The 13,893-nt window shown below is 34.2% G+C and overlaps 1 protein-coding gene across 2 annotated transcripts in view; it reads left to right on the top strand.

The window, feature by feature from the left end:
• Positions 1-13,893, top strand: part of GBE1 (1,4-alpha-glucan branching enzyme 1) — a 147,956-nt gene that overhangs the window by 122,648 nt on the left and 11,415 nt on the right. Inside the window, exons 15-16 of one of the 2 annotated variants that reach the window (XM_085318906.1) lie at positions 10,675-10,794; positions 12,685-12,747. In XM_085318906.1, coding sequence (XP_085175032.1) covers positions 10,675-10,794; positions 12,685-12,747 — 183 coding nt within the window. The remainder of the gene's footprint in view (positions 1-10,674; positions 10,795-12,684; positions 12,748-13,893) is intronic. The other variant, XM_085318908.1, reaches the window with a different exon arrangement.

The following is a 13,893-nucleotide window of genomic DNA, read 5'->3' on the forward strand; positions in this document are numbered from 1 at the left end:
AGTACTTGCAGCTAAGATGTGACTAAGCTGAGCTCAGGCATTTCTGAAACTATTTGAGCGGCTTTATGTTAATGGGCATATTCTCATGACTACTCTGTTGACTAAGTTAATATGAGCAGTGCTCTCAATTTTCCAATCATTTGAAAAACTGTTCATGAATCTATTTTGCAGTACCAGACCTCCTTGCTCCTTATAAATTTGACTTTTACTGTGTGTATGGAATTCCTGCAGGCATTACTTCTGTTTCAGCTGAGGTTGTTCTTAGTCTCTGTTCTGAAGCAAGTCCTCAAACCTGCTTTTCAATGATTTTACTTTGCCAGTCAAGGCCCAGATGAGTTTCATTAAGTTAATCTGTCACTAGTTCACTCTGAACATGGAAACAGCTTTCTGTACTGTATCTTGTCTGGAAGCACAGCCAACACTAATTTATTTTTATTTTATTTTTTTAATGTACTCCTTGTGTGTGTGTGTGTGATATATATGTTGTGTATCATATAGATAGATAATATAGATATATTCGTTTAAGTAAGATGGTAACAAAGATCCATATTAACTCTTCGTTCTCTAACTTGAAGCTGTTATTGCTAATGAAATAGCCAATTATAAACAGTGTATCTGCTTTTGTAAGAGGTCTTGTTTTAAGTTTTACCTCCACTAAGCTCACCACCCCCAACAATTAATGAATTTTGTGGTTCTCTTTTGTCAGTATATCACAAATGATCTGCTTCCTGTAATAGGAACTGAGGGGTCTTGACATTATTGATGATATTACTGATATTTTTTGTTTATAAGACATAAGACACCTTAGTTTTGAAATTTTTATTCATTTAGTTAGGGAAGCGTTGTCCTCTTTTCCTGTATTATACTGTTTGCAGTTTTGAAGGGAAGTAATGAGCTTCTCTTAATTTAGTTTTGTTCCTTGAGAATCTTAGTATAGAACCTTCCTATAAATCACTTTTTCAACAGTCTTCTCCTGATGTTTTTTTTTTTTTTTTTTTTCCTATGGCAGATCAATGATTAAACAATGGGTAATTCTAAAAGATCTTCGGAGTGAAATGTTGCCAACGGGATCTCAGCCTAACTGACCTTAAATTTTTAAGTCTGAAGATAATGAACCTTCTTTTCCTTTCCAGTATCTAGGATTCTAAAGAAGCAAATAATTCTGAATACTATATGTACTGAAGCAGATATATTAGTGATAGTGATAGGCAAATGATAGTACAATTTCTGGTTCACAGGCTGGCCTAAATAGGTTTTCATGCTTCAAACCTGAAGTGTTTCACCTGGCTGTCCCTCGATGCGACCTCCTTTCAATTGGAAAAAAAAAAAAAAAAAGTGTATATGACCAAAAATAAAAAAACATAAAGGTGCTTTGAGGCTAGTTGTGCATATTTGCTTAGACAAATAAATTAGCTGCCCAAAAACATCTGTTCAGCTTAACAGTATATTGAGTAAATCTTCTTTAGACTCAGTAAAATTCAAGGAACTGCAATAGTTTCTTTTCATCTCAAAAAAAATCAAAATGCTTCATCCTAAACTGTTGAGCATAGAAAGAAGAAAATAGTAAAGGAGTAGGGAGTAGTGAGGGAGAGAAGTAGTTCAATTTAGGTAAAAGCCTTTTAACTAGGCAAGTGATTTTATTTATTTATTTTTATTCCTCTTAGTATTTGAAATGAAAATCATATTCATATTACTTAGGACCTCTCTGGTTCTGAGAATCAGATTTATGATCTGTTCCAGCAAGGTCACTGTGCTGTCATCTGGAGACCATCACATGGGATGAACTGCTGGGACTTCTTTTCTAAGGGACTTGAACAGTATTTTGCATCAGCTTATGGGCAACAAAAAATCATGATGCTTATTTCTTACAGCTCAATCTTTCATAGTAGTCGAACACATATAGAAACTATTAGAACTGTTTTTAATGTCAGTTTTTAAATGAAACATTCTTCCAATGTTAACTGCTACTGCTACCCTTATATCCAACATGCTTATTTTCAGTATCTGTTTTCTTTAAATATATTGGGATGTTCTAATGATGAATAGCTTTCTTTCTAACTCTTGTCCTACAATTACAGCCATGAATTTTGTGTCCAAATTTGTAATGGAACCTTTTACACTGAAATTTTAGAAAATGTTATGTGAGTAGATGATGTTGTCATGTGTAACATGAAATCTTCAGAACGTTTTTTTTTTTTTTCCACTTTTAAAGCCACTTTATTCACCATATGGAACTTAAATGTGAAATAGACATCATGAAAAAACATGAATTTGTTGCTATTTTTTTAAGAAGTTAGTAGTCAGTTGTTTTTATGCTCTCAGAAGAGAGGCAATTACTGAATTAGCCTGAAGAGCAAAATAGTCTAATACACTGATTAAATTCTTTTACTAGAAAGTTTATCTAAACAATATTGGGAATTGTGTGAAATGAAGATCCTTGCAGTAGCCCATCCCAAGATGTAAGTTTGTTGAGCAGACTAGATTATTCTAGTTAGTCTGAGTTTGATATGCATTAAGTTTGCCTTTAAGTGGATGAGTTTGACCTATCAGTATTTTATAATAACAAACATCATTAAATTGTTGTATACAGTCTCTGAAGTAGGTTATCAGATAAACTAACAGATATAGAGCTTACTACCTTTCTGGCCTACATTTTTGCAGGCATTTCTGTTTTCATCCCCTTGAAAATCCATTCCTTTAGCTGTTTTTTACTTGCAGGCTATTGGCATAAGAAACCATACTTTCTTCATTATACTTCTGTAAAGAAATTTGTCTAATAGACATTACAGTCCTCCTTGTTCCACTTGTTTTTGAAAGTGTTTTTCTGAACAGTCAGCCAGTCAAAAGCCCTATGAATTGTCGCAGCTAGTTCAGAGTCAGTTTTTATACTCTTGTTTACCACTACCATGTTCTCTATTGTCTTGTGAAATTCCATTGAAATTGAGTTGCTTCATTTTACTTCTTGTTGTTCTAAGATGATGTGGCCTAGGGTGAGACATTCAAATAGTGACCTTATATTTATATGTGTGCTTGAAAGTCCATAAATGTTGTCAAGTAATACAAATCTCTAATAGTTTATCTCTTTTTTTGTCTTGATTTCATATTCTCTGGTAAAGCAAGTAGGAAAAATGTTGTGGGAAAAAATGGTTACTTCAGTACAGATGTTGCTATTTTTATATGGCATAACATATCAGTGCATTAAAAAACTAGAGTGAATGAATACCAAAGAGCAGTACATTTATTGTTGTCATGGTTAGGATGAATAAATATATTTGAAGTCACAGTTGTAGATAAGTAAACAGCTACATGTAATCTTAGATCTCATGAATATTGTTACTAAAATGCTGCAAAGATACACTTAAAAAAAAAAAAAAAAAAAAAACATGCACTCTAACACTTGCAGCCTGCACCTAGAGCTTCCAATAAGCAAATAAGGTCACTTGAATGAGTCACTGGGGTGTGACTGCTGAAGGCAAAGATGTTGCTTTGTAGCTCTGTTTTTTTAATTATTATTTATTTATTTATGCAGCCTGCTTTGATGTGCAGTTATGTAACTGTCCCTGCCTATTAGAATGCAGGGTTTATACAGCAAATGAAAACTAAGGACTTAATGTAGGATCTGCTAAATGCCAGATTCCATCAAGGTAGTTTATATCTTAAGGTTAAGATGTGTGAATAAGAAATACAGCATACCACTGTAATTCATTTTGAAATAGTTTGGTTTGAGTAGGAAAATAAATGCAAGTTTCTAGCAACATCAGTCTGTACAATTATTAGAGCAGCATATGCTATTTCCCAGTTTGTGTTTCATTATGTGAGGGAAAGGAGAAAACATTTATGTGCTGATAGTGGAATTTTACTTAATAGATTATGCTCTTTCAGAACACTTTCCTGAGAAACAGGCAGCTTGAGCTAACATTATTTCTGTCCAATTTGCATCAGTTTGGAGATAGCTGAATAATCAACATCTACATCTCTAGATCTGGATGAAATTTTGAATGTTAACGTGGAAATGATTCATTGACTTCCATGTTTTTAGTACTGTCTAGACATTTCTGTGGTGTAATGGTTGATTCCAAGGCCTCCAAGCGCAGTTCTACAATAAAGATTCAGTAAGGCAATCTTTTTTCCTCTATTCAAAAGGAAATCTCCCTCAAAGTGTGTGTGTGTGGGGGGGGGGAGAGTAGAGAAGGGAATTTGGTCTATTTTCTATTTAAGCTGTTACATCAAAACTCAGTAATTTCAAAATAACTTCCCTCAGCTTCGTAGTCAGTCTGTTCCAGTGCATCATTAGCTGTGCTATTAAAATGCTTTTCTTAATGTTTAATCTAAGTCTGTTTCCAACAATTTTATTATTGATCCTGTTTGTAAAGAATTAGACTTCCTTTTATTGTTTTGGTGACACTGTTATTTTCTTAAGTGTGTCTTTGTTGAAGTTCTTCAGCCATTCCTACAGAATTAGCTTTGATCTTGAAGACCAGTGCCCAAAGTACAGATCTGTGTTCACCAGTGCTGGTAAACATGGTCTTAAGATTCATGGTCTTAAACTCTAATTCTATACAGAGTTTGTGCCACAGCATGTTGCATTTGTAATCTCCATGTCATTTTTTTGATAACTATTTCCTATTTTTTCTTCTTCCTTTCATCTTGTATTTGCACAATTAAGTATTTCTGTTATTCTTGTCTATGCAGCATTTAACATTTATCCCAGCTAAACTCTTTCACCCTGGACCATTTCTTGAATTTATCAGTATCAATTTGAATTCTAATCTGAGTCCTATGCCATAGCTGAAACCACCATTAGCTTTGTAATCTGCAAAATAATAGATTTGTAACAGAAGTACTACTGGCATGAACAAAATACCTGAATGGAAATACATGTGTGAAAGAACTAGCAGAAGCAAGAAAACAGACACACATGTCAAATAAACATGGAAAAACAGACAGTAAGCAGCAACCTTCCCTAAAACTTAATGGTAACTGAAGTAATCAAGATTCTGAAGCAAAGGAGAACATGCCATAAGGACTATTGATTTCTGCAGAGTCTAAGAGACTTGTCCCCAAGCTGGGTTCTCATTGCCCATCACAAGGAACCTAAGAGGCCTGATGAAAACTTGAGTGTAGTTGAAAACTTGAGCATAGTTGACATCCCTTGTCCTCAGCATTGTGTGTAAATACTAGACCACTTGGGCACATAGAACTTGGTGCTTGTGAGATAGGTATGAGAGTGAATGAAATCTATGAGAGAATGAGTGAGTGAGTAAAAATAAATTTAACTTAAAGATTTTATAAATAAAATTGATTATTCCCTTTTCCTTCTATAAGATCTCACACTGAGTTTTTTTGCATAAATTTTCTGCAGTGTCAGAAGTCTCATGAAAATTAAGTTATGTCCTCTTTTTTTGGGGCCAAGAAAGTAAATCATCTTGCTCTTGTTTGACATGTATTCTTCATTACATGGATTTACAAATTTAATTTCTTTTTCCATTTTTTTTTTTCCGAAGAACACAGCTAACAAGACTACTTGGTCTGTAGTTCTTCAGCTTCTTTTCTTCTCTCCTTCTACCTTTCTAGTAAAAGAAAAAAAGAAAAAAAGAATATTTGGGGCACTTGAAGATTGTTTGTTTGTTTCAGTACTACCCCATAAGTTAACTACTAAATGGCTTCAAATGTCCTCTAATTATTTTGTCCTGAAACTCATCAGGCCAGGATGTTTAATTTCATTTGAAAACTCATCCAAATATTCTGAAACACTTTTTCTCAATTGTATATTGAGACCTTACTCTTACAGCACTCCTCCAAAAATGAAGTGTGTGAAGAGGAAACCTTTATCTTGAGATTAATTACACTAACTACCTGCTTGTCTAGTCAAATTCAAGACTCTCTTCTCCTTTTAAACCGCTCTAGCCACTTTAACTACCTTTAGGAGGCTTTTTATGATTGTTGACCTTCAATATCATCTTTTCTCCTTTCTTTCAGTCTGTCTTGAGAAATAATGACTGTCGGTTATTCAGGTGTTGGTATGCCTGGTTTTATCCTCTATTGTTTTACATTCTTCACTTATTGCCAGGATATCTGCTTTTATTTTAGCAGGGAGCAATTTGGCAATGAAAGCTGCTGCCAGGACAATTTATATGTTCTCACTTTCTGTAGAATAAATGCATTTCTCAGAAACATCCAAGCCCTGATTCATTACAGTTGCATTTGAGACCTTCTTGAACCAGCTGATATGTCTTTGTACTTGAAAGTCATATGTCTTACGGTGATCCTCATGCCTTCTCGATCTGGCACTTCTTCCAACAGTTTCCCTACCTACTTCTGATTCCATATCAGGTATCTTTTGCTGTTGTGAAAATGTAGGTTATGGTCCCAGTAAATTCAATCTAACGTATCTGAACTGGCATACATAGATTGGGATTGCCCTGATAGTAGAAGAAAACAAATCAGCATTTTAGATGAGCTTCTGAGTTTTTTGGACTCGAGTTAAGCAAGAGCACAGATTGCTTTGAGAAAAATGATATTGAATCCGTTATCCTTTTCTTTCATTTATTCATTATTAATTTTGAGACAGATTCTGTATTTTTACATCTTCAGCCCTTATATCCACATCTTGAATATTCAGACAAACAAACAGAAGTATTTTCCAGGTAAGTGCCTCTGTTTCTTCTTCAGGTCAACTTTTGTATGCTTATAATATTGTCTCAGTAACTGATTCATGTATACTGAGCTTCATATTCTGTTAGAATGATCAAAAATATTCTGCATAGGCAGAATATTGCCCTGCCTCGATAGCCATCACATGGGTATCTTACCATAGGTAATAGTGGCGAGATTCACTGTTCATTAGTTCTTAATCCCTTTTTGCTCCCTGTGTGGCACCTGGAATTCATAATTCTCATTAGAGTGAAGCAATGCAAATTGCTTGAAGATGATCTAGAGAGAAATTGTTGTTATGCAATATCCAATGCCCTCACTATATGCCTTTCAGATACTTTACTTTGGATGTAATTCTAGTCCTGTGTTATTCCCGTTAACAGCTTGAGCACTTGTGCTTCGCAGGCACATCTAATTCACTTTCATCTGAGGGGAATCAAGTCCAAACTTTGCTTTGAAGTGCGAACCAAAGCAAAGGGCATATGGTGAGGAGAACAGCTCTGAAAGTGCACTCTCAAGCTTAAATGTTAAGGTAGACATATCTGATTCCTTCAGTCTCTCACAATGAACTTGAGAATCCAGCAAATGCATGGAGTAGCATGGACTTGAATATGTGCTTTCTTTCTGTCAGGCTGCTCTATGCCCAAAAGTGTACATCAATTTCATGACTACTAATTGACTGCCTACACCTGGTTTAGTGTATATGTATATAAGCATACCAAAGGTAAATCACAGTCTGCAAAACAGCACTTTTCAAGTATCAGACTTGATTTTTCATCTGTAATCTCTCTGATTCTGTTTGCAATCAATTTTAGTTTTGAAGGAAGAAGTGGTGAATTAACTCATTCTATGAGCTCCCCTAAGCAGAAGCTGTTCCATTTTCATATTTTCTTAGAATAGCCCTGGGTTGTCTCTTCAAGGTGAACAAATGCACACACGCACATGCACCTATCTGAGGAATGCAGTGAGTTCCCAAGTCTGTTTGCCGAGACAAATTCACATAGAGAAAATTAGTGTGATATGTAATATATCTGGACCTTTGGTTGTACCAGAGTACAGAAAAAAATAATTTTGAATAATAAATATCTCACTGTTGCATATAAGGGCATTGGAACTTCTGCTCGTGATTGATAACTATGAAAACTTCAATTAGAGCATGAAACTTATGTCTGTGAACCTCATTTTTGCCTCATGTAGTTTTTAATGTTGAATTGCAGGAGTGCTGAAAAAACAGGAGAAAATATTTTTGTGTTTAATTCTCTACATTAAAGTAGTACAAGGAGGTCTTGCTGTGTTAATGGTAGGTTTCTAATCCACAATTCATAAGGGTAGCCCCTTAGTAAGTTGTACTCTTCTGCATTGTTGTCTTCTCCTGACTTTTTTGGATGAGCAAAGTTGGAAGGACTTGTGTATTTAGCTGATAAATGCCTGACCACTGTGAATACAGCTGTTAAAACGCTGAACCCTTTCAAAAGTGGGCTGCTTATTGTATACGCCAGTAGCTAAAACAAGACTAAGAAGAAATGCTAATACAGTACTTGGATGAAGATTGAAAGTCAAAATTCAAGTCAAGTGAAAAAAAATTTCTGTAATTTGAAGGTTGGATTTTCAAAATATATCCAATTTATTAAAGGGTTATTTTATTTTTATTTATGCCATTACTGCATGTGTAGCTATATAAACTAACTGTACTAAGAAGCAGTGTAATAATCAGCATCTGGTGGGGTTGGCTCTGGTTTTCATGGGCCATGCTTACAAATCTCACTTCAGTTGCTAAATGAATGCATATTAAAAACTTTGGTAAATTATACTTAAACTCTCAAATGTTTCACCCCTATCTTTTGGGCAAGGGCATTAGCAAATAGGCACTAACATATGGAAATTGAATAACTTATTTCTGCCTAAGAATGGAGAGAGAACTAGTGGTCAATGCTGTTATCAGTCACTACATTTTAATATTAAAGGAATGTTAGCTCCAGTATTTTACTTATATACCCACATACCACTACTTCTAAGTTATTCATGATTTCATGAGAGGTAAAATCTGAAAACATGCTGCTTCTAAGAGCATATTTTTTTAACTACTAAAAGAACATCTAAGCAATACATATTGATTTAGGAATTTTCCTGTTTATTTTAAATTTAACATGTTTTCTTCTGTTTTTTGGGAGGGAGGTTATTTCTTAATTCTTTTTTGAACAGTGTAAGATACCTTTGAATTCAATGTCTTCAATAATAATAGAATTTTTCAGCACTTTGGTGTTACTTAGGACTATTAGTGATTTTTTTTTTCATTTTAATCTATTATGATATAACTAGTATTTCAAGGAAGAAAGCCTCCTTGTAATAACTGTTTCTGAGTTAGAGTGCTGGGTCAAAATTGATGCAAAACCTTTTAACTTTCCTCTAAGAAATTGTATTTTATTTCTACATTTCTCCCTGTTTGAAAAGGTTGTCATATCCCATCCTCACCCCACATTGCATAGTGTAAGAGCTCATGTGGAGAGTGAAAACTTGCTCTTGTTGTTACAGGAGTGCTGAAGCATCTCTTTCTACAAAAATCAACAATGAATATTAGTGGGGGAGCTTTTCTTCTGCATTCTTAAACAATGTCAGATGTCCTAGTTAAGTAACTCTTGCTTTATGTATGGATTTTACTAATACATTTTGAACAATAACTAAATACATGAAATTAATTAATGAGATACAGGCTTCTTGTACTAGGTACAGCTATGGCAGCATACAATAGCTACTTCTGTAGAAGACTTGCCTTAGGAAATACTCTAAAAGACCTCATGGGAACAAACTTTTCCCGAACACCCCAAACAAAGCATCTGGGTGTACCTTGGCTATTACTTTTGTGTGTAAATCTTTTGATCCATGTGTAATGAAAATAAGTAGGTTTAATCTTGTCATATCCTTATAATTTCTAGCTGGATTAAGTGTGAAGTCATGCCACTATTACTATAGCTGGTTCAGGATAGCCAGCTGCTCCCAAGTCTGTTTAAAAGATCAAAAGCTTTTGAAAAGTTTTTGCATGTTTGCTGTCCCTGTCTTCCTTTCTTTCTAGCCTAAGTTCATTTTCTAAAAATTTCTATATATAGACATGAAGTAGCAGTGTTTTATCACAGTTTTTGATCCCTTTTGATCTGTGCTTTAGCTTTGTCCCATTTGTATTGTCAGAACTATATCTCTCTTTTAAGTCAAGAAATGGCAGCAAGGGATAAAAATGGAATACTTATTAGCTATTCTGTTCAGAAATTGAGGAATGTAATGAGAGAATGAGAGTTCATTTACATATGGAGTGAAGAAGCAAATAAATATATGCATGTATGTGCATGGTCTGGGTGCCTGTGTGGAAAATACCAAAGAACCAGAGCCATGGGTGCTCAAACATTTTATTGTGCAATAAAATCTAAACTAAACAGTGCCTGATCCTATTTGTAAAACAGGTTATGAAAGAATGGAAATGAAACCATCAAGATGACTTAGTATTTTGTACATGTCTAGCTACCTTTGTTTACATTTCCAGTCTTGCTCAGTTGTGTCCAGACTTTCTAAATTGATGGGGAACCTGCCACTGAAGAAGTTTGCACAATATGGCTGTTATGTATAATACAGGAGACCCAGTGTTCTTAATTTTACGTAGATGCATTTAATCTGTGACAAGTATTTGATACTCAAACCAGAGTACACTATCTGGAATAGTTTCTTTATGAATACTCAGTAGACCATGTTTTTTGTGTGTGTGTATGTTTTTTTTTTTCTTTCTTTTTTTTTTTCTGTTCTCTCCACCTTCTCAACACTGGTCAGTAGAAATTTTCATCTTCTCTTCCACAAGCCTCTTAATTGTGCTGGACTATCATTCCACAAATAGCACTTTTGTTAGATTAATTTTTTTTCTATTTTTCCTTTAAACTACTTATATCAGTATGAAATATGTTGCAGCAGTGTTTCAGTTTTACTGTTTTATTTCCCATTTAACAGTAATCTGGCATAGTTCCTTAACAGTATCCTTTCAAGTATAAAATCCTTCTGGATTCTGATACTCCAGAATATGGAGGACATCAAAGACTGGACCACAGTACAGAATACTTCTCTGAAGAATATCCTCACAATTATCGGCATAATTCACTTATGGTAAGTAAGGGTGGGGTTTTTTTGTTTGGTTTTTGTTTTTCTACTTTCATTTTAAATAACTTCTAAACTTTCTTTGGACAAATATGGAGGCATTCTAGGTACATTGCTGTTATCTTTTTTATTTTCTCAAAGTTAGCTTTTGTATAAATAGAGTGGAGATGAAAATTTTATGATTTATTTATGACCTATAATGTTCACTGTTTTTTCTTTTAACATTACATTTAAATTTAAATGCACTTTTGTAGAATAAAGTGTTTGACATACAAAACATTCCTTGCCAGCAAATATGCATGAAATACTTCTAATGTGCTTTTGAATTGTCATTTTGAATATCATCATTCATTTACTTTATTTTCATATCTGAGAAATTCCATCTTCGTGCTTGCTTTGTGATTAAAGCTCTGTAGAAATTGATATTTTCAAAGCTTTTCTAAAATCATTTGCTTAAATACACAAACATGAGTTGCATCAAATCATGCATTTGCCAACAGGCTTTCTTCCTACTCAGTTTACAGAAAAACTTTGCAAGGCAGAACAGACTTACTCTATTCCCATCAATAATTTCAAGAGTTTCCAGTCCTAAACTGCTATAAATTATGAATAAAGGCTTTCCTACAAATCACTTTAGATATAAAATGGGAGGCATATCCTTGCATACAATTTCTGTTAGCTGAGGTGATGACTAACAAAAATTAGCTTTCATCATTGCTCTTGAAATCATAATCATTTATCACAGTTAACAATTTATGTATCTGTAACTTTCCCATTTTATGTGTATGTGTTATAAAAAAAGGTCTCTGTGTGTGTGTACGTATATATGTATGTGTGTGTATTTATATACATACACACACACACACACACATAAAATGTGTATCTGTTTATTAACTTCTACTAACGTTCGTGAGCTCGACAGAAACTAAGCTTCACAAAAGCCATGAATAATTTTCCTCTCTTCTGTGGAAGTAAATGATATAGATTAAGACAAAGTTCACAGGAAAGGTTCTGAGAAAGCTTATATTGCTAACTAGACTTCTGTATCTAAAATATAAACACGTATAGGTGAGGGCATAAGTGAGATGTATATATATGTATATGCATATACACTCCTGTAAATAAGTTACATTTATAATGTAAAAGAATACAAACGTGGCATATGTGCACTGGTCTGTGCCATAGCTCTCCTATGACAGAGTGGAGAAATCCAAGTTCTAGTGTCCTGTCTTCTCCCGAGAGCTGTGCTCCAGAAACCTACTGTAACTTGCAAGCTCTTTCTCTCTTTTACACACCCCCCACACTCAGCCTATTGCCTTGTATTCAGGGTAGTGGCATTTATTTTCTTGGTTTGTTTTAAAACTGCATCATTACCTGAAAAAAAAATCGTTTGTTTTCATCATTCTTCCTGTAAAAAGATCCCGGGAACACTTTTTAAAAGTATACACAACAGTGCCCTCATATTCTAGGTAAGTATTTATACCTATTTGCACACAAAGAAACTGAGGCTCCAAGGGAGTTCATTTTTGAAGGATGCATAGCAGGTTAATGCTTCCAGAATTTTGCTTCATGTGTCCAATTCAAATACCTTGTTTTAGTGGCAGATGCTCTCCAGTCACTAACTTAATAACTTTTACAGGCTAATTAACTGTAATTTGGAATGTATACTTTACATTTGGACTCTTAGATGATGAGTGCAAGTGATTCAAGACAGAAAAAATGTGACAAAATATGAAGATGCAATTTGCTAAGAGCATGTGGAAGATGAAGCATGTGACAAGTAAGCAAAGCAGCAAATGCGCTTTTGTAGCATAAGCTGTGGCATGGCAATGGCACTTCTGGGTCAGGAAGAAACCCAAGGACATGGGTCACATTAATTGTTTGTTTTATATCCTTCAGCAATCCAATTCACAGAGCAGCTTCAGTCAACAACCCAGAAGATGCCACAAGCACTACATAGAGGTAAAATACCAGTATAAAGGACACCAAGCAAAAGTAATTGGGAAAAGTTCTGGAAAACCAGACCAAACTCAACAAAATAGAACTCCAAGTGAGAAAAAACAAAAGTTACAGTAAACACCTTCAGTTGCTGTTTTACAATAAAACTAGCATAAATAGCAATTTAGATCCCATCTCTTAGATAATCTAGTCATGCTTGGGAGTTGCTCTAGAATTAGTTGAGTTTTTATAAAATCCAAGTAGATGTCTTCCCCTCCAATTTCTTTTAAAAGGTCTATGGCTTCACCCCAATCAAGTCACACTGTTCCTGATTTTTTTCCCCTCTATCATTATCTTATTCACCTTAGGTAATGCATGAGACTCAAGTTTTTCATTTCAAAAACTTTAGATCCCCTTCACCACAAAACGAGTAAGAAATATTTTTAATGATTACATAAGATTTTGTGTGAAGGTGTTGGCAAATGTTATCAGCTAAAATGCCCAGAGGTCTGTGACAGAATGAAATCAAATGCAATAATAATTCTGCTGCTCAGGTCAAACTTAAATAGTGTAAAAAATACATTGTAAAAATAGAAGATTAAATGTGACGTGATTCATTTTAAAAACATCACCTAATAAACATTCAAAGTGATATTGCAGGATAAGACAAAGGAAAATATAAAATACTTGGAGCAAAGAAAACTGAATCAAGGGTAAGCTTTATAAGCAGTATTAACCACTTCACTGTAAAATTTTGCTGATGAACAGATGATACATGTTCTGTTCAGTAATGATTTAAAGGGTTAGATTTCAAAATCATCAGCAGTACCTTGACAGTTCCATATATAAATCCACAAAAAATGTCCATTGTAATTACTGATTTAAATAATCTATTTTTTCCATTTCACTGCTTGCTCTGTTCTGGATTGTTAACCCATATCTAAATGTACATAATTTGCTACATAATCAAACTTTATAAAATCAAGATGTTAACCTTTTTCTTCTATAAAAATAGAATCTCTTTACCTCAGTTTTATTTCTGCTTATCTCTTCCATAGTGTTCTCTTAATAGTCTTTTCTGAGGGATTTTTGTTACGTGCTTTTTGAATGCTTGTTTAAACTGTTAGTTTTGCCTGTTTCTTTTCTAGTTAGAAGTTAAATGCCACAGAC

This window comes from Rhea americana, unplaced genomic scaffold, assembly GCF_003343005.1.
Source record: "Rhea americana isolate MKP2758 unplaced genomic scaffold, rheAme1 scaffold_56, whole genome shotgun sequence".
NCBI classification, from domain to species: Eukaryota; Metazoa; Chordata; class Aves; order Rheiformes; family Rheidae; genus Rhea; species Rhea americana.